At 38.0% G+C, this 17,959-nt stretch overlaps 2 protein-coding genes across 2 annotated transcripts; one reads left to right on the top strand and one right to left on the bottom strand.

Moving 5' to 3' along the window:
- Positions 1–345: 345 nt before the first annotated feature.
- Positions 346–9,454, bottom strand: peds1 (plasmanylethanolamine desaturase 1). Its single transcript, XM_016475602.1, has 6 exons — positions 9,264–9,454; positions 6,517–6,636; positions 6,157–6,248; positions 4,630–4,774; positions 4,311–4,523; positions 346–3,424 (listed from the first exon to the last, which is right to left on the bottom strand). The coding sequence occupies exons 1-6, from the start codon at positions 9,397–9,399 to the stop codon at positions 3,303–3,305; spliced, it is 828 nt and encodes a 275-aa protein (XP_016331088.1). The 5' UTR covers positions 9,400–9,454; the 3' UTR covers positions 346–3,302.
- Positions 9,455–12,430: 2,976 nt separating this feature from the next.
- LOC107679873 (CCAAT/enhancer-binding protein beta-like) lies at positions 12,431–13,934 on the top strand. Its single transcript, XM_016475592.1, has one exon. It carries the CDS (start codon positions 12,639–12,641, stop codon positions 13,470–13,472), a length of 834 nt encoding a protein of 277 aa, XP_016331078.1. The 5' UTR covers positions 12,431–12,638; the 3' UTR covers positions 13,473–13,934.
- The last annotated feature ends 4,025 nt before the right edge of the window (positions 13,935–17,959 follow it).

The raw sequence follows: 17,959 nt of genomic DNA, 5'->3' as shown, positions 1-17,959 counted from the left end.
TGTAACAGGTGTGTGTGTGCGCGAGTGAGAGATTGAACTTTGGAATGAAGGTGAAAGGTCAAAGAAAAAGAACACAAGGAATGTGTCACAGGAGTTCAGTTTTCCAAATAAATGACATCATTCTAATAAATCAACTTACAATGATTATTACCCAAAATATTTGTGGGTTGTTGGATGCAAACATTTAGCTTTGAGGGGCAAGTCAAAGTTGAATGGAAATGTCCTGGTATAATATTTGCTAAAATCCCTTGAACATGTTGTCCCCCCAGCCCTGTGTATGATGTGTAGCTCACTCAAGAATTAACATGAACGGAATAAAAAACACAAATCAGGCAACACGTCTTTCCAGTTCTTTATTCATTTCATTATAAATATGAACTTAATGACAAAAGTTTTCAAAACACAAAACAACAAAAAGGCATTAAGGCGTTATTTTCCGTTTTCAAGTAGCCGACCAACAAAAATGTACTGAATGTGAGACTTTGAGGTGAATTGCGAAATCAATTGGCTTCTCCCAATAAATCAGTAAGAACAAACATTCAGTAGCAAGTGTGAATGCCAAAGGTCATCAATCAAATGACCCCTGTGAATAAGGGATTGGCTTTGCTTTGTTATCTAAAGGAAAATACAATATTTTTGAGCAAGTACAATGTGATTGGTTCAGTCTCCTCACAGCCACATACTGCTGCACAGTGCATGGAAAGCAAGGAGCCTAAAAAAAAAAGTTTTTTTAACACTCTAATTTTGCAAGTTTGATAATACAATCACTTAGTTAGCACAATATCAATCTCCTTTACACACTGCACACCAAATTAGTAACATTTCTTAAGCAAAATCATTATATGAATACATTCAATCAATCAATCAATACATTTTTATATAATATATAATATTTATTATATAGTTTATATAATAATTAGCCCTGCAGAACAACAAGCTTAACCAGACAAAAGCACAATCTTCCCTGCATCCCCACATCACGATCACAGGCTGCACCTCATCCACCATTTATCAATAGGAAATAAGCTTAGAAATGTTACAGCTGGTGGAGTCCTTCACGATCAGTATATTCAACAATAAAAAAAGTAGAGCTATGCAGTATGATATGATAGTCCACACTTTGCAATGTAGGAGAAAATGTCATAATAAAAACTTAATGGAAACCTTACAATACAAGTGGAGTCCGATGACAAATGTAACATTTTACGAAATCAAATTGGTTTAAGCTCCAGTTCCCTGTACAGTGAAAACCACCACTGGAGTGGTGCACCGATCGAACACACCACAACAGATCTAGTAGCTGAGCAAAAATAAGTTTGGCATCTTGTATCAGCATAGAAATATATATTAGTTGACTGTCAAAAATACCACAATATTCCACTAAACAAATCTTCCTGAATTCAGAAAAGGAGGAAAATAAGATGTAACATGAATCAGCTCAAAACACCTCATATATGCTTTTTTACAGTTCTGGCTGACTCCACTGTAACAGTTTTACAACTCCGGACAAATGAATTTGCACTCTAAAACACATTCTCTGACCTTCTGTAGAGCTGACCTATCTAAACATGTACTATCACCATACTGACCTATTGAAACACAACAACTGCCACATTGCTGCTGACAGTAACAAGGTTTTGGCATGAATATTAACACAAGCATAAAACCTATAAGCTATGACTTGATTAGCTTGACATTTACAGTTTTTTGAGTTTTGAAGGGCTGAAGATCAGAAATATTTTCGCTGATAATCATCTGTGCAAACAGGGTGTAACAGTTATTATTCTGTTAGAAAAATAATGAAACCTATTCAGAAAAATAAAAGTAAAAAAAAATGGCACAACAAAAATGATCACAATTATGTAACATTTGATATAAAATATAGTTCATTTCTTCTTCCATTTCCTCACTCTTATAAGACGACTGTTACAATGGTAACCACACACGATAAACACTGCCTAAACGACATTGCTTGAATAGCAACACTTTTTAAAGCAAAGCAAAGATCTTTTTTTCCTATTAGTGAAAGATTTTGTAACATTTCTAATAATTAAAAATATGACTAGTGCTGTATTTAAATATAAAGTCAAGTAAATAATTTTTTTCTAATCCATTGTCATTGCAGCTTTATAAAAGAAAATGTGTATGACGCTCATTAAATAAGCAGTTAGTAGTAGTTGTAAGTCACTAGACAGCTAGATGTTGATTCTGTCATTTTCATCATGCTCTAATTGCCTTTAACATCTCATATTATTATTAAATAACAACTACGAGCCGTGTGATTTAACATGCTAGCGTTAAATTGAACATTAAACTGTTAAGTAACAATGTACGCAAACCCAAAACTCAAGCGATGGCGTGAAAGTGTTCGTTTGTGTCAGTCAGCTGGTCAAGCTCGCATCAACCTACCCTACAATGAAGTTAATACAAAATAAAAATGGATACATATGAGCCTTTTCTGAGTGTCTAATGGGTTTTGTTATCTCAGTGTTGAGCAGCGAGGACACCAGTGTAGATCTCATGGCTTATTCACACTGAAACACCTACACCTAAATATTAACCTATGTGGAAATACTTCTAATATACTTGGTCAAGAGCTGACTGCTTCCAGCACCTCTGAATTTGCAAATGTGTTTCAAAAGAAAGTATTAATTATGAAAAGATGAATGAAGTGTAAGGATTAGGCCAAGCAAAGCAAGTTTCTTGTGATTGGTCTTTTAAGGCGTACTGAAGTAAGACTGCATATGATGCTGCTCTGTTCGTTCAGACACAAGCAACAGATGAAGACACATGTTTTCAGCCCTCTGTATCAAAGAGCCAAAATGCCTTGAGTTTCCTGCACTTTATCCCCAAACAAGAGAAGGGTGAGAGCTAGAGATATCAATCCCAAAGGCCAAACCCAAGAGCATAGGCCAGTCCCTCAGAAACAAGCGAGTCAGCAAAGCTTTGAGCAGTTGAAGGATGAGAAGGTGTCCAGAAAAGAGCCCACTTTGTTCAAGTATTGGCATTTTACATTTGCTTAATTTTTAAGTTTTAAAAATAAGTAAGAGTTTTAAACATTTCACAGAAGTCTCAAGTTTTCAACAAGGATTTAGATGTTCGGATCTTTAGAGTGAGCAGGTGGGATATTGCTTTCAATCACTCTGTCGACCCCCTTTCTCTTAACTGTTTTGAAGAATTGATGGCTTTCTAATTTGAGCTTTGATATCTTGCCATTCCTCTTGTTCTGTCTGAGGGAGGACAAACAGAGAAAGACTGTTCTCCTAAAAGCAGGTCTGAGGTGGGTTGGTGGCAGAGGCCGATTACTTGGATTTCTGGGCCCATCTGAGGTCATCTGATCTGGGTTTCTCTCCTGTCAGACTCTGGATCAGATCTTCCAGGTTTCTCCAGAATCCCAGTTTTTCTAGAGGATAGTTCAACCAGCCTGCACATACAAAGACATTTGGGTCAATTACATATAACAGTATAATTGACATAAATTGATAATAAATATATAATTGAGTTTCCATTATGAAGAAAATTAAAAATCTAGATTAACATACATGTTAACATTTTTTTTACATTTAATGGATCTGAAAATGTTGTGGGGTGTAACCATCAAGTAAAAAATTAAGTTTTCTTACACTCTGAATACATGTAAAGTGTACATATCTTACACATACACCGCTGTTCAAAACTTTGGGGTTAGTAAGATGTTTTTAAATTATTATTATCATTATTTTATTTTGAAAGAAATTAATATTTTTGTTCCGCAAGGATGTGACAGAAAAGACTTTTACATTGTTCCAAAAAAATAAAAAAATCTATTTCAAATAAACGCTGTTCTTTTGAGCTTTCTATTAAAAACTGTACCATGATTTCCACAATAATATTAAGCAGCACAACTGTTTTTTTAACACTGATAATTATAAGAAATGTTTCTTAGGCACCAAATCAGCATATCAGAATGATTTGAATGATGAAAAATCAAGAATCATGTGACACTGAAGACTAGAGTAATGGCTGCTGAAAATTATGCTTTGCTATCACAGGCATAAATTACATTTTAAAATATAATAGGAAACATGTTTTAAGTTGTAATAATATTTTACAGTATTACTGTTTTTACTGTATTTTTGATCAAATAAATGCAGCCTTGGTGAACATGAGACTTCTTTCAAAAAATCTTACTGACCCCAAAATTCTGAATGATAGTGTACATAAAACAGACGATAAAAAAGCGCTGATATATACTGCCACAGAAAGTGTGATTAAGTGAGGAGGATATGAGCACAAACGTGCGTATTGTGTGTGTGTGTGTGTGCATGTACCTGTGGTAATGCAGAAGTAGGTTTCATGAGGTGAAACATGGTGAACTCTGTGGTGTTTCCGTGGTAAAATGATGTGACAGCCCTGAAGAAACGTCACCCAGCGTGGAAGCCCAAAATATGTGTGCGACCACTTGTGAATCTGATTTGTCAATGTAACAAAAATGGCTAAAGCAAAGACGTAACAGTACCAGGGGTAGTTCCGATAGATCTCAGCTGAAGACAAAGAAAGAGAACAGCATGATATGAGACACTGAGTCAGAAATGAATTTGGTTCATCATTTGTCTCTCCGATGGACAGATAATATATCTGACATTTTACCTGGTGAGAGCATCAAGAAGTTTGCGGTCATGTTCGCCAGAGGGATGATAGTCAACATACAGTTATCACCATTTGTCTCAATGAAATCATGCCGCGTTATAGCTGTTGGATCGATGTGGTGTTCTCGAAACGGACGAATGAAGGCCTGGGATAGAGGAAAAGCTAATTTTTTAAGAGAAATAACTGTGCGTGTACAATTTAGTAGTTGAGAATATTTTCCTGAAATTCATATTTTCTTTAAAAGATCTTTAACGTGAAGACGTTTAAAAGATGTTTAACGTACAAACACAAATATTAAAGTCACCATGAAATCGAAAATGACGATTCTATTTTTTTTACACAGTGTTGTAGAATTTATTATAAATTATTTATTCCTGCACATCGTTTTTTTTTTATTCATTTGCACTTATAATCTTTAATCAAAAACATTAACCTCCCCTCCCCCTTTCAACGACATCTCATCTCTTCATGACATAAAACTCGGAAAAGGGGTTGGACTATACTGACTGTCTAATGGAAAGGCATTTTGAAGGAGTTTGATTGACATGCGATCTAACCAATCATAATGCCGAATCCAAACAAACCGTACAGGAGAGTTAAGCCTGGAATACACTACACGATTTTTGCCCTGATTTTCCACCGATTTACAGTCTGGAGAAGTTGACGCTAGTTGCTGAAAGTCAGAGCCAGTCTGCAGATTTGAGTTGACAGATTTAATAGAAAATCGCGTAGTGTATGATGGTCACAGACTCCGATTTTTTAGCTTCAGATTGTGATTCCATCCAGTCAGAGGAGATCAAACATGTTTGATATTTTTAGCCGATTATAGAAAACATGTTGTTTTCATTTGTCACACGTCTCCTAGAAACAAGGCACACATTTCTGCATGAGTTTGTTGTGATCGGAAGAACTTGAAAGTCGTGTAGTGTATGATGACCAGTCTCTATTTACAAAGTCAGTAAGTGTATGATGCCTAGTGTTTTAAAAATCTGTTCAGATTTTAAAAGTCATGTAGTGTATTCCAGCCTTTAGTAGATTAACGTTAGTAGAGTCGAACTTGAAAATTGTGCATTGACATCTTTTCTTTGCTCCTCTATGTACTTTTCACTGCGTGATGATGTGTGGCATGAGAACGCAATCGCCTCAGTTCAAACGTCATGTGAACCGATAATCTCTTCCTCTTTACTACTAGTTATAGCATGAAATAAACATGAATGAACATCAGAGTTATGTTGTCTCAACTGCGGAAAGAAGTCAATACACCATAGTCCACTGATGTTAATCTAACACTCCCGTTTGGTTTGTGATTGGTCAAATCACCTGTCAATCAAACTCCCAGCAAAGGGTGAGGGTGAAATCACGTCCCACCCTACATTTTTCTCATTACAGACGCCGTTCCACTCGAAGAAAAGACTATCGCAACTTCCATTTCACGCCAACTTTAAATGTCAGATTTTATTCAATGTTTTACCTTAAATAACTCTGGCAACCCTTAATAACATGTAAAAGAGTGTTTCACTCCTGTACCTTCCCAACGATGGGCAGATCCACTGAACCCCATGTGTCAGCACCCCAGTGGACCAAACCAGAGGCAAAGTCTGCTGTCAGGATCCCTGCCACTACACACACACACACAAACATACACACACAAACAGCAATCTGAGTATTAAATCAATCTCTAAATCCTATTATAAACCAAAAGGTCTTTCAGTTCCCATAAAAAAGGTAGTTTTTGGTAGTTGCTTGTCACAGAGAAAAATTCTAGCAGCTTCTAGCATTCCTGAATTCTAGGAATTTCAAAGTTGTATTTTGTAACTTCTTTGTTGTGTCTAACCACAACTTTATTAAACACTGGCAGGTATATGTGGGTTTGTTTGTTGTACCAACCGATCCCCACGAGGATGTACCAGGTGTGTCCCAGGTGGAAATATGTTACCAGGTAACAGAAGTTGAAGGCCATGAGGGTAAAGCAAAGAAGCACACTCATCCATTCCTGACATCTTTTTCCTGTGAGAAAGAGGCAGAGTCAAGACCTTTTAAATGGCAGACTTTAGTCAACAGGGTCCAAAAATAACAGCTTTGCACTAAATTTGAATTAAAATTATTATATAATTTATTATAAATTCTTTACTGAAGTGTGTTAGCAACCTCAACCCTTAACCATTAGGCTACTGCAGATCAACCAAATAAACCCAATTTTCTTGGTCTTCCAAGAGAACAAGTGGCTAAATACAAATCAACAATACAGCCACATAAAGAGAGTAACTATACTGGCAGCTAATATTCCAATATAGCATCATTATCATACTGTATAGAAAGCATCTATTATTTGAATAAATGTTTATGACAATATGAGACAGATGGATATGCTATGAGCTTATATGAAAGCAATGCTCTCAATGTCACATTGTTTCATTTCACAGCTACAATTATGTGCCGAGGGCAAATTCCCTGAATTCAGTGCAGAACCACTTTGCAGAAAATATCTGAAGTGACCAAAGAACATGATTCACCACATTTGACAGAATCTTTGTTCCAAGGTGTCTGATTCATTCAGAGTTAATCTGATACCGAAATACTGAGTCAGAAAACACCCTGACCCTGAATCACCATAGTGACTGTAAACAGGACAAGACTATCAGAGGACAGAGGATGTGAAGTTAGAGAAGCACTGAATTTAATGCTACCCAGAAACCCACATCGGTCCTGCTTCATTTGACATTGAACAGCAGCACCCCACCCACACCAACTCCAACAAACTCAAACTTGTCAGAGTTACCACACCCTCACACTGCTCTCCTTACTGTGACATTTTGTTTCCGCTCCTGTTCTGTCCTTGTGTTCATAGAAATCATTTGTCCCCTACACAATGTCCACTGTTCCCTGCTGGTACTGATGGAGTTCCTACTCCCGCGGTACACTCAGATTTTCTGAGCACAAACTATTCAACTATTGTGGGCTTTGGTTTTGTGTGAACCTGTTGTGCGAATACTATAAAATACATTATTTGTTGTTATTCATCTTTTAACACAGTGTAATCAGCCATTCCGATTAAAATAAAAACAAAGAGTCAACCCGACACCGTCCTTATAGGTGCTCTCAAAAAGTTTACATATGAATGCCTCTTATACAGTATTCAATAGAGCCAGTTTTGGACTTTGTACTGATTCCTATTGGCTTGGATGCATTAAGTTGGTTTACTAACTGCAGCCGCTTCACATCGAGGATGTTTGTTATCTTTTTGTTTTGTTTTTTGTGTGGTCTGACAATGCTGTTAAGGTGCAGTCACATTTAGCATCACATTTTGGTTTCAAAAGGAATCCACGCGATTGGAAGTGTTGCGTGAAGTTGAGAGATGTCCCCATGCGGATTTCGCAATGGGTTCAAGCTGGTCACGAATTCACTGCGTTGACCAACAGAAAGCTACTTTGTTTAAAAGTGACTTCTGTGTTAGCTGTGGTTCATATATCACTATAGTATTGACAATGGACAATAGACTTTTTCGCTAATTTGAATGCACCTTTAAAAGTAACTTTACTTGTTTTGTTTACATTAAAGGGACAGTTCACCCAAAAATGGAAATTCTGTCATCATTTACTCACCCTCAAATTGTTTCAAACCTGTATGGGTTTCTTTCTTCTGTTGAGCACAAAAGGAGATATTTTGAATAATGTTAGTAACCAAACAGTTGACAGTAGCCATTGACTTCAGTAGTATGGAAAAAAAATACTATGGAAGTCAATGGCTACCGTCAGCTGTCTAGCATTATTATTCAAAATATATTTTGTGCTCAATAGAAGAAAGAAACTCACACAGGTTCGGAACAAGTGGAGGGTGAGTAAATTATAGAATTTTTTATTTTTGGGTGAACTATCCCTTTTTACTGTTATGTTAACGCTTTGCAAATCACATAAAACACTTGACAAACCTGCTATATGCAGTAAATAGTATTATTTTAAGTAAAGCAGTCCATTGCGATTAGCGTCACCCACGAAGGGGCAACTCACTCCATGAAGAAAAAGACAACTTCTAGTCTGCAAGTCATTTTAATGTTATATTTTTAAACGTCGTTCATGTTTTATGTATACAGTTTTTTTTTTATATAAAAAAAATTACTGAGTGCATGCATAATTATTAATCTATGTAGTAATCAAGAAATCAAAGCTATCTCCTGTCAGTATCAGACAGCTTCAAGTACCCCAACTATTTCTGGCACAGAATTACATCCCTTGGGACTATAAGAGATAGATGAGCAAAAAAGGTATGATTAATAACCTATTTTGGTCAAATTTGCCACAGACAATAATGTTCCACTCATCAGATAACTGGCATCACTAATGGGGCGCTGAGCTCTTTCAAACTCGTTGCCACATAAACATAACTATCCATCCTTATGCTACAGTAATAACTGCGTCGTGTTAACCCCCGCAGAGATCCCAGACTGAATGCTACGTGCACTTTCAAAACAGACTACTTTAGATTACGAGGCGACTGCTACGGCTCCGTGACCGTGCTGTTCGGGGCTGTCCATGGGGAAACTCGTGGCTGGAAGTCCGTTCAGTCCCCGTTGTGGGCAGAGGCGGGCGGATACCGGCGCCGACGGGAAACGTAAAAAAATCGGTTTAAAATCTCACCTGGCGAGTATAACTCCGCAAGCTCTTGAGCACCTGCATGCTGTGGACCCCATCTCGCGCCCGGCTGGTCCGATCCACTTGGCTCGGGTGTGTGAAAGTTTTCCGAAGACCCGCCTTTGCTCTCGGTGCTCGCCATATTCAGTCCGGTTCGGGCGCAGTGGATGCGTTAATTCCGCATCCTGAACTCCATGCCTCTGTTCGCCCTTTTCCGCGTCTCTTCCCTCCACCAATTGCGTTCGTCCTTCTGCAGCATTCATCCAATCAGCAATTAGAATACGTTCCCATAACAAACATGACGATCAATCAGAAAGCAAGAATGTCCTGGCCCCACCCGGATGCAACCAATCAGAAAACAGGGTACATTGACGGTAAAATTGTGGTTTGTATGGATGGTGGTATTTTTCTGTGCATTGTGTAAATATTTATTTTCATGTTTTTAAAAATCTAATGAAATTTCGTGTTTTTAGTTTGCAAACTAAGTATAATGTCACTTCACAAGTCAAAGGAGTAGATGCGAAATACGATGTATATGGAACAAATAACAGAACTTTTCAAGTCAAAGAAGTTAATTCAAATGAAAATATTTCTTCCAAAAAAAAAAGCTGTCATAATTTATTCGCTCTTATTTTGGTCCAAACAATCCATGTGACACTCACAATCACAAAAGATGCCAATAAATCTACTAAATATAGTTCATAATTTAAAATAGTGTTTAGTACAGTTAAATGAACATCAGTTCTGTAGACTGTGTCAAAATTACGACTTGGCATTGATGTGTGATTTTACAGTCAAGAAGGTCAAGATTTCTGACAGAGGACAGTCCAAAATCACAATACAGACATTTGATATGTGTTGATGTAGGATTTGCGTCGCAGGTGCTCTATAAAAATAACGGAATGTGTAGACAAAAAATGTCTACAATAAAATATGATATAATGATAAATTACACATAAAATAATAATACTAATAATATAATACACAATATTGGAGATAACATTCACGTGAAAATGTATAGAATTTAACTACGTGCTGACAGCTTAACGAGTCGGTTCTTGCAAGACGTTGCACTAGATGGGGGATGTTCAGGAACTGAATAAGAAAAGGAAATATTGAGAGAGACAGTGAAGCCGTCTGCTTCTCAGTCTAGACGACAATGATGGAATTCAGTTAAAGGGGTCATATGATGCTGCTAAAAAGAACATTATTTTGTGTATTTGGTGTAATGAAATGTGTTTATGCGGTTTAAAGTAAAAAAAAAAAAATTGTTTACATTATTTTCCACATACTGTACATTATTGTTTCTCCTCTATGCCCCGCCTTTTTGAAACGCGTCGATTTTTACAAAGCTCATCGGTCTGAAAAAGCGAGGTGTGCTGTGATTGGCCAGCTATCCAGTGCGTTGTGATTGGCCGAATACCTCAAGCGTGAGACGGACATGTTACGCCCCTCACCATACTGTTGTATTTCCTCAGCGACCAGCACAGATCAGCTCTAGGCATGACGAAGCGGATATCGTCCTCTTTTGGAAGACCAAACAAAGTAGTTTCGCTTTCACAACGAAGCACACAGCGTCTTCAGGACATGGCGGCGGCAACAATACTACAGTGAGAATAAAAGTTACGCCTTCTTTCTTTGCGTGAACATTTGGGCGGCGTTATGCAAATCTTCCCACGTGTTAGAACGAGGCGTTTTAGGTAGGTGTGGCTGACTCTTAACTTTTATAAAGAATATCTCTTTGGATTTGAGACTTTAGTCTTTGCAACTTTTACAGATCTTCTTTATGCATCAAGAGCTTGTAACACTCCAAAGAGAAAGGAAAAATTGAAATCGCATCATATGACCCCTTTAAGCAGCTCTTGTAGTGCAATCCTTCAATTTACCCACCAGATAGCAGACTAACCGCATATGTTTATTGCAGCAGCCAACGCCTGCTGCCTCTGGAACATGACTGATAATCAAATTTAAATTTAAATTAGCCTACTACTGAGGGTGCTGAGGATTAGACAATGATATTAATCAGTAATGTGAATAAACCTGATTAACTAACTTTAATGTGTGAATATAAAGTGTGGAATTGATGATATTGCAGGATGACAGGCCTGTAGCCTATAGAAGCCAAGAGAAAACACAGACCTTTAAATGAAATAGACACTTCCGGTCCTAGCAACTGATTGATCAATACAGCATTCCAGACATGTTACATTCAGTGATATAGTAACAACTTTGACATGTTCACTGTCATAGCCCCTATAGAAAATCTTATTTGTGTTGTGTTATATTAGGGACTAAATATTCAACTTTAAGAATAACATTTAATGAATTTGCTTAAGAAAATGTTTTAATACTTAAAAAATTCCTAATATTTTTATTATGTGCTAAACATTTACAAAAAAAAAAAAAAAAGCTCTCGAGGTTGTGCTATATTGTAAATACTCACGGCTAGTCACGATTGACTATAATTACAATATAGCACATCCTCTGGTTGCTTAGTTACTACACAGCTCTCCAGAATACTTTACTTTGACTGGTCAACTGGTCACATATTGCTGGACAATGACCTTTGCCCATGGCAACAATGTATAACTGACAGCTCCCCTGATAAACATGCCTTTTCTACATAGATGTACTTATTTTATTAGTTTACTTAAAAGTTATGTAGATTTATGTTTGTAGAGTTATGTAGAGCACATAAATAAACGAATAAAATAAATACAGATCAATATAGCCCTATCATAACTTTTAAAAAAGGGATAATGATAGACTATACAATTACTTCAACTTATTTATCTAATTTATGTCTATTGTGTACATGTGTTATATATAAGCACACGCACACACACATTATATATATATATAAAAAATTTTTACTCCTGTGTACTGCAAGGTTCACTGAGACAAATTCCTTGTATGTGAAAAATATTTGCCAATAAATCTCATTCTGACTCTGATTTTAAGCTAGTTCAAAACTTATCTGTCTTTTGGTAGACAGTTAAGCAGGTCTCAGCTTAAACTCTGCATATTTGTATCTGTTTATGGCGTGTTTATTTTCTATTGTTATTCACTCGTGTGTTCACAGACCCGTTTTGAGTTCTGTGTCTGCGGTTAAAACCAGAAAAACGCGTCACAGAGAATCGCCGCCCCCTCTCACACTTCTATAAACACCCCATTCCGAGGCATGGGAACTTACTCAATCTCTCCAGCGAGCGCTGGGCAGGCAACCTATCACCTACACAACTAGACAAAAGTCATCCAGTTACTTCTGCCGACGGAAGATACTCGAATTTTCGCGTGAGTTTTGCGCTGCCGTCGGTAGTTATCAGGGGAAGGCGAAACCCTGATCTCCGTCCTGCCGTAATCCGGCGGGTGTTAAGATCCATGGAAGTGGCCGGTTTTTACGAGGGGGACTACCTCGCTTTCCACAGCACTAGCGCCAGCAGCAGCCCGGTCAGCGACGGCATTTGCAAGCAGCCTACGAACGGCTCCATGACGAAGCTTCATGATATTTCTGAGCACGAGAAAGCCATAGACTTCAGCATCTATTTGGAATCGCCCCAGTACCATCTGGCCAGCCAAGACGAAACCCGGCACCGCGCACTGGGAATCTACAGCGAGTTTCTCTCCGAGGAAAACAAGAGCAAGAGAGCAGCGTTACAGAACTATAAGAACTACATCTCGCTGACAGAGCGGGACTCGAACCAGCTGGCGTATCCGGAGCTCCAGGAGACGCGCATAGACGCCGTGTTCAGCCCGGACTTTCTGGGCAGCTTTGCCAAAACTAGCTGGCGACACGAAGAGCCGCCAATGGATGGTTCCGGGGGCTTTGACATGCGCTCGTATCTGCAGTACCAGAACGCTCCTAGCGGAAGCCTGGGTAACATTTCCACCGCGTCCTCCTCCTGCTCTAGCCCGCCAGGTACACCTGCGCCGCCAGGTAAGGGAAGATCTCCTCAGTCTGGCGGCAAAATGGTATCTGGCAGCAAAGGGAAGAAGAGGCTGGAAAAGGACAGCGAAGAGTACAAACAGCGGCGCGAGAGGAACAATCTCGCCGTCCGCAAAAGCAGAGACAAAGCTAAAATACGCAACATGGAGACGCAGCACAAAGTGCTCGAGCTCGCGGCCGAGAACGACCGGTTACAGAAGCGCGTGGAGCAGCTGTCGCGCGAGCTGGCGACGCTGCGGAACCTGCTCTCCGCCACCGGCCAGTGCTGACGATCTCCTGCGGTGCTTAATGACTGTCAGTGACTTTAAAGAGTGCAGAATTTACAGCAAACGTTTTCTGTGATTCATTCAAAAACGGGCGATCGTTCAATGCGTTTACAACCAAGTAAAAAACATGAAAGTGGACTGTGCGCCTGGATTGCGCAATATCCCACAGTGTGCTCGGTATAGCTCTGGTCATCTGGAAACCCTGTCACGTATTTCGTCTGTAAAGTATTTTTGTACGGGTTTTAAAGTGAGATATCTACTGTTTAATATTCTGTTATTTAAATTCCTTTCGCCATATCTGGGGCAGTGGTTGTCATAGGAAGAGTTGTACTGCAGAGGTATGATGCAACTCATTGTAACAGTATTGGAAACGCAGTGAAGTAGTCTTATAAAAATGATAAAGGTACAACTGGTCTACTGCTATATACTATTTTATTGAATTAAATGATTTTTACTGTACTGAAATCCTGTGTGTCTGACCACATTTTATTACTGCTGTCAAAAACATATTAGCACACACCCACCCACAGCTGCTGAGATTCAGTTTCCATTATGCAGGGAATACTCCTGGTTTCACTTTAGCAGGCTCTTTTTAAACATCAGGGCATATACATGTGAAACTGTGCCTATGCATATACACATGAAGACATATTAGTCATTTACAGTTATTTGATAGAAATCTCCTGTTTCGTGACTGGAATTTTGAAGATCTTTTGAAATCTGTGTTCATGAGTCACCACGGTACAGAGGTACAGTTATCTTAAATACACAGGCAGGGTTCACAATCTAAAGAGTTCAGCGGTCCGTTAAATACTCTGGTTCAAGGCTAGATAAGCATTGAACTTTCTAGCCTTCTCAAAACACACAAACACTTAGTTTGCTCAACAGAAATCATGTCAGGGTGAGATAAACCAAATATTAAACATGAACATGAAATACTGGCGTGCAAGTGCTGATATGGTTTGATTTGAGTGAAAATGAGGATTTAGATAAGGGAAATGATGAATGATCAATATGAGGTGGGTTTAATCAATATACAAGCTCATATGTTCTAAAACCCTAAAGGCAAAACTCAAATGCTTTTTTAATTGAATTAAACCATTTATTAAAATGGATAAATTAAAAAGTTTGTCTTTAGGTGTGTCTAAACCACAGATGAAATTATGTAAATATATGTGGGATAAAATAAATATAATACACTGGGAAGGCCGCTACACGCCACATCACACAATTTTTATATATATATATATATATAACTTTAATGCACTTATTAAAATAACAAAAGCAGTAGGCCAAGGTGGACTTGATTCAATAAAAAATGTCTGCATCAAAGTCAAATCATGACACAGAAATCTGGATATTACATTTTTCACACCAGAGTACCCGCTAAAGCTTTATGAGAAATGTATTGTTGGTGTTTCATCACTGGTAACAGGGACACTCTGAGCTGTTGAGGTGTGACTGCCCCTGCTTGAGTCCTGCCGGAGGAAATGAAACCTGATGGACATTAAATTAATGTATTACTGATCATTTGATCAACAGCATCTAAACTTCTAGAATAAATCTTCCTCTTCTGTGTGAGGAAGACTGTGGTCTGTTATGTGTACATTTCTCACACCACAAACACAGCTGATACAAAAATCACTAAAACCAAGATCAATTTCAAAGAAAGTCTGCAAAACAACTTTCATTCAGTACAGTACTGTATATTGTGAGTGTATAACTTTTTATTATGTGTTATTTAACTGGTTGTCTTTCATAATTAAATGCCTGCATGATGATTGCACCACACTCACAGATTTCTTAAGAAGTTTAGTTTGACATTTCGTTTGATGTTTTGAAAGGGAACCTGTAGAACAGTGAGAAACTGATCAGTAAAGGAGGAAAAGGGTGTTGTTTTGAACAGTGTATTTCACAACGTCGTCCTATAGTGCAGGAGGATCTTAGTTGCTCAACACTTCCAACTTCCTTCTCCATCTGTGCATGCAAGTGTGCTTGTGTGTGTAACGTACAACTGCCTTAAATACTCTCTTTAATACAATTGTTTTAGTCCAAAACAACCATTTACATCTGAATATTTTTAAGAAACCAAGAGCTAACAAAAACATACACCATTTGAATCTGTTGAATGAGATTTCTTTGTACCTTATTTACTTTTCTTGAGGTTTGCTTTGTTAATTCCAGACTAAGCAGAAGGTTAGCAATCAAATACTATTACTTAATGCCTGAGTATTACATTATGCATTTCAAACTATTACATAATTTAAAATAAGTCATAAATGTGAATTAGTCCTACTGTAAAAGACAAAAGTCGCATATATAGGCAGGGCCATCATCAGGGCCTCTGACAAAGTGGGGCCACTAAGAACATCCTTAATGTATGAGAATATTACACGCTTTTCCTGGCCCTGTAAATTTAAGCAACAACACACAGAGGTCTGTTAATGCCATTCCAAACAATATTTAAACAAATAAAGCACAGATTCGACATGAAATTACCTTAGCCCAAAACTTTTAAAAAGTGTTTAGTTGCACAGGACAATCTCAGTGATAGTGGCCCTGCTGTCATAGCAAGTGGCTGTACTGTTTTATGGAAAACATACTTCCACCCAATTTAGCTAGGCTATATATATGAAGTAGGCTACAGTTTCATCATTCAGTGTCTATGACAATGATTCATGTACATATCATAGCCTATATGTCATCATACAGAAACGACCCATGAGCATTGATTGTCCTTTTCTCTTTATGGCAAGTGACCCTCATAAATATATAGGCTAGACCTTGTAGTAGTGAAGATGAAGACAACATCGATTTGCTTTAATAAGCAGCCTGCAAAACTGCGATTTTCGTGAATAATTAATTGCTTACAGTAATTAACGTAGTTTAATGTGTTTTCGGAAGACTTGTGTGCAGAAAAAAATAAAAAGGGGCTTGCTTATTTTCGATCACCTTGTCGTGAGGCAAGTTTGGTTATTTTACGCTTATTTTGTGTCTAGAACAAAGGGGTTGTATGTTTTCGCTAGCTTTGGTGATGCAAATCACTTATTTTACGCTTATTTTACTTATTCTGTCCAGGAAAAAGTGTTTGCCTATTTTCGCTTACTTCCGTGAGCAAGCCGCTTATTTTACACTCTTAAAAATAAAGGTGCTTCACGATGCCATAGAAGAACCTTTTTGTCTAAATGGTTCCATAAAGAACCTTTAACATCTGAAGAACCTTTCTGTTTTACAAAAGGTTCTTTGTGGCGAAAGAAGGGTCTTCAGATTATAAAAAGGTAAGAAAGAGATGGTTCTTTAAAGAACCTTTGACTAAATGGTTCTTTGCGGAACCAAAAATGGTTCTTCTATGGCATCGCTTGAAGAACCTTTTGAAGCACCTTTATTTTTAAGAGTGTATGCTTGTTCTTCTGATCTGGCAGCACTAATGAGACGCGCAGCTTCGGTTCCAGTTCACTTTGTTTATTTTGTTTGTGTCCCAGTCTCCTGAGGACCGTTGATTGCTAACACAGGGGTTTCCAATGTCAGGATTACAAGTTTCTTTTCCCCTTTTACTAGAGAGCAATGCCCCGCCCGCTTCCAGGCAGGATTTTACCGTCAATAGTGTTACGTCTGTCAGTAAACGAATCGCTGCGTCATGCCGCCGGTGGATCTGCTGATACTAATATGGTCTAGCCTACACTGGATTGTCAAGCCCTCATCCCACGCGCTTGTGCATCTTACAACTGTTAAAGACTGCTCATATAGCCTTCAGCTATTGTGTCTTGGTTAATTTCTGCTTCTTTAGAATCCTGTACAGTTTGGCCGTGAAATCCTAATCATACCCGAATCAAATGTTTTCAATTAAATCAAAAACACACTCAAGCTTCCTCTGCATATTTTTAGCATGTGGTTGTCCTCTCACTTCCCTTAAATTACCTTTTCCTTGAAAACACATTTTAAAAGAAAAGAATTTCTCTCAGTCCTCATTGTAAAACAAACTTCTCAGGCCTCTTAAAAAGTTCTCCACCCTCTTGAAAAGCCAGCAGATACTGTCCCAATATAAAAATGCTATGGTTAAATATTAACAACACCATTGTTGCAACAAATAAGGTCGACATATCAAAGGTGAACAATCCCTGGCAGACACATTAATAGTCAATGAGTTTCTGACACCTTCCCAAGTGGTTAACATCACCTGTTGCTTAGCCTGTCACGAGTGAAACTAGAAAATGACTTATTTTTGATTGAAAAATGGTCAAAAGACATCAGGTCAACAGCAAGATACTGGAACACACTGTGGATGAGAGGAGTATAAATCTTTTATTAATTAATTACATTTTATTTTCACAGTATAGTGCAGAAGCAACAGGAAAGTTCAGGAAGAGAGTGGAAACAGGACTGAGATGTGGCCTATATATGACTTAAACCTGCATTCGAATTAGGCTTATTAAGACTCCAATTATACCATTTACCCCTCCAAAGTGTTTATGAAAAGAAAAAATACAAGG

This window comes from Sinocyclocheilus anshuiensis, unplaced genomic scaffold (genome assembly GCF_001515605.1).
Source record: "Sinocyclocheilus anshuiensis isolate Anshui unplaced genomic scaffold, SAMN03320099.WGS_v1.1 scaffold13, whole genome shotgun sequence".
NCBI lineage: Eukaryota > Metazoa > Chordata > Actinopteri > Cypriniformes > Cyprinidae > Sinocyclocheilus > Sinocyclocheilus anshuiensis.
Note: the sequence above shows the minus strand (reverse complement) of the source record. Positions and strands in the feature narration are given on the sequence as shown.

What these genes read in the sequence shown, in the direction of transcription:
- peds1 (XM_016475602.1), bottom strand. Translation starts at nt 9,399, where the DNA reads ATGGCGAGCACCGAGAGCAAAGGCGGGTCTTCGGAAAACTTTCACACA. An exon ending in TGCGGAGTTATACTCGCCAG is followed by an intron (nt 6,637 to 9,263) that starts GTGAGATTTTAA and finishes TCTTTCTCACAG; the next exon opens with GAAAAAGATGTCAGGAATGG. An exon ending in GTACATCCTCGTGGGGATCG is followed by an intron (nt 6,249 to 6,516) that starts GTTGGTACAACA and finishes GTGTGTGTGTAG; the next exon opens with TGGCAGGGATCCTGACAGCA.
- LOC107679873 (XM_016475592.1), top strand. Translation starts at nt 12,639, where the DNA reads ATGGAAGTGGCCGGTTTTTACGAGGGGGACTACCTCGCTTTCCACAGC.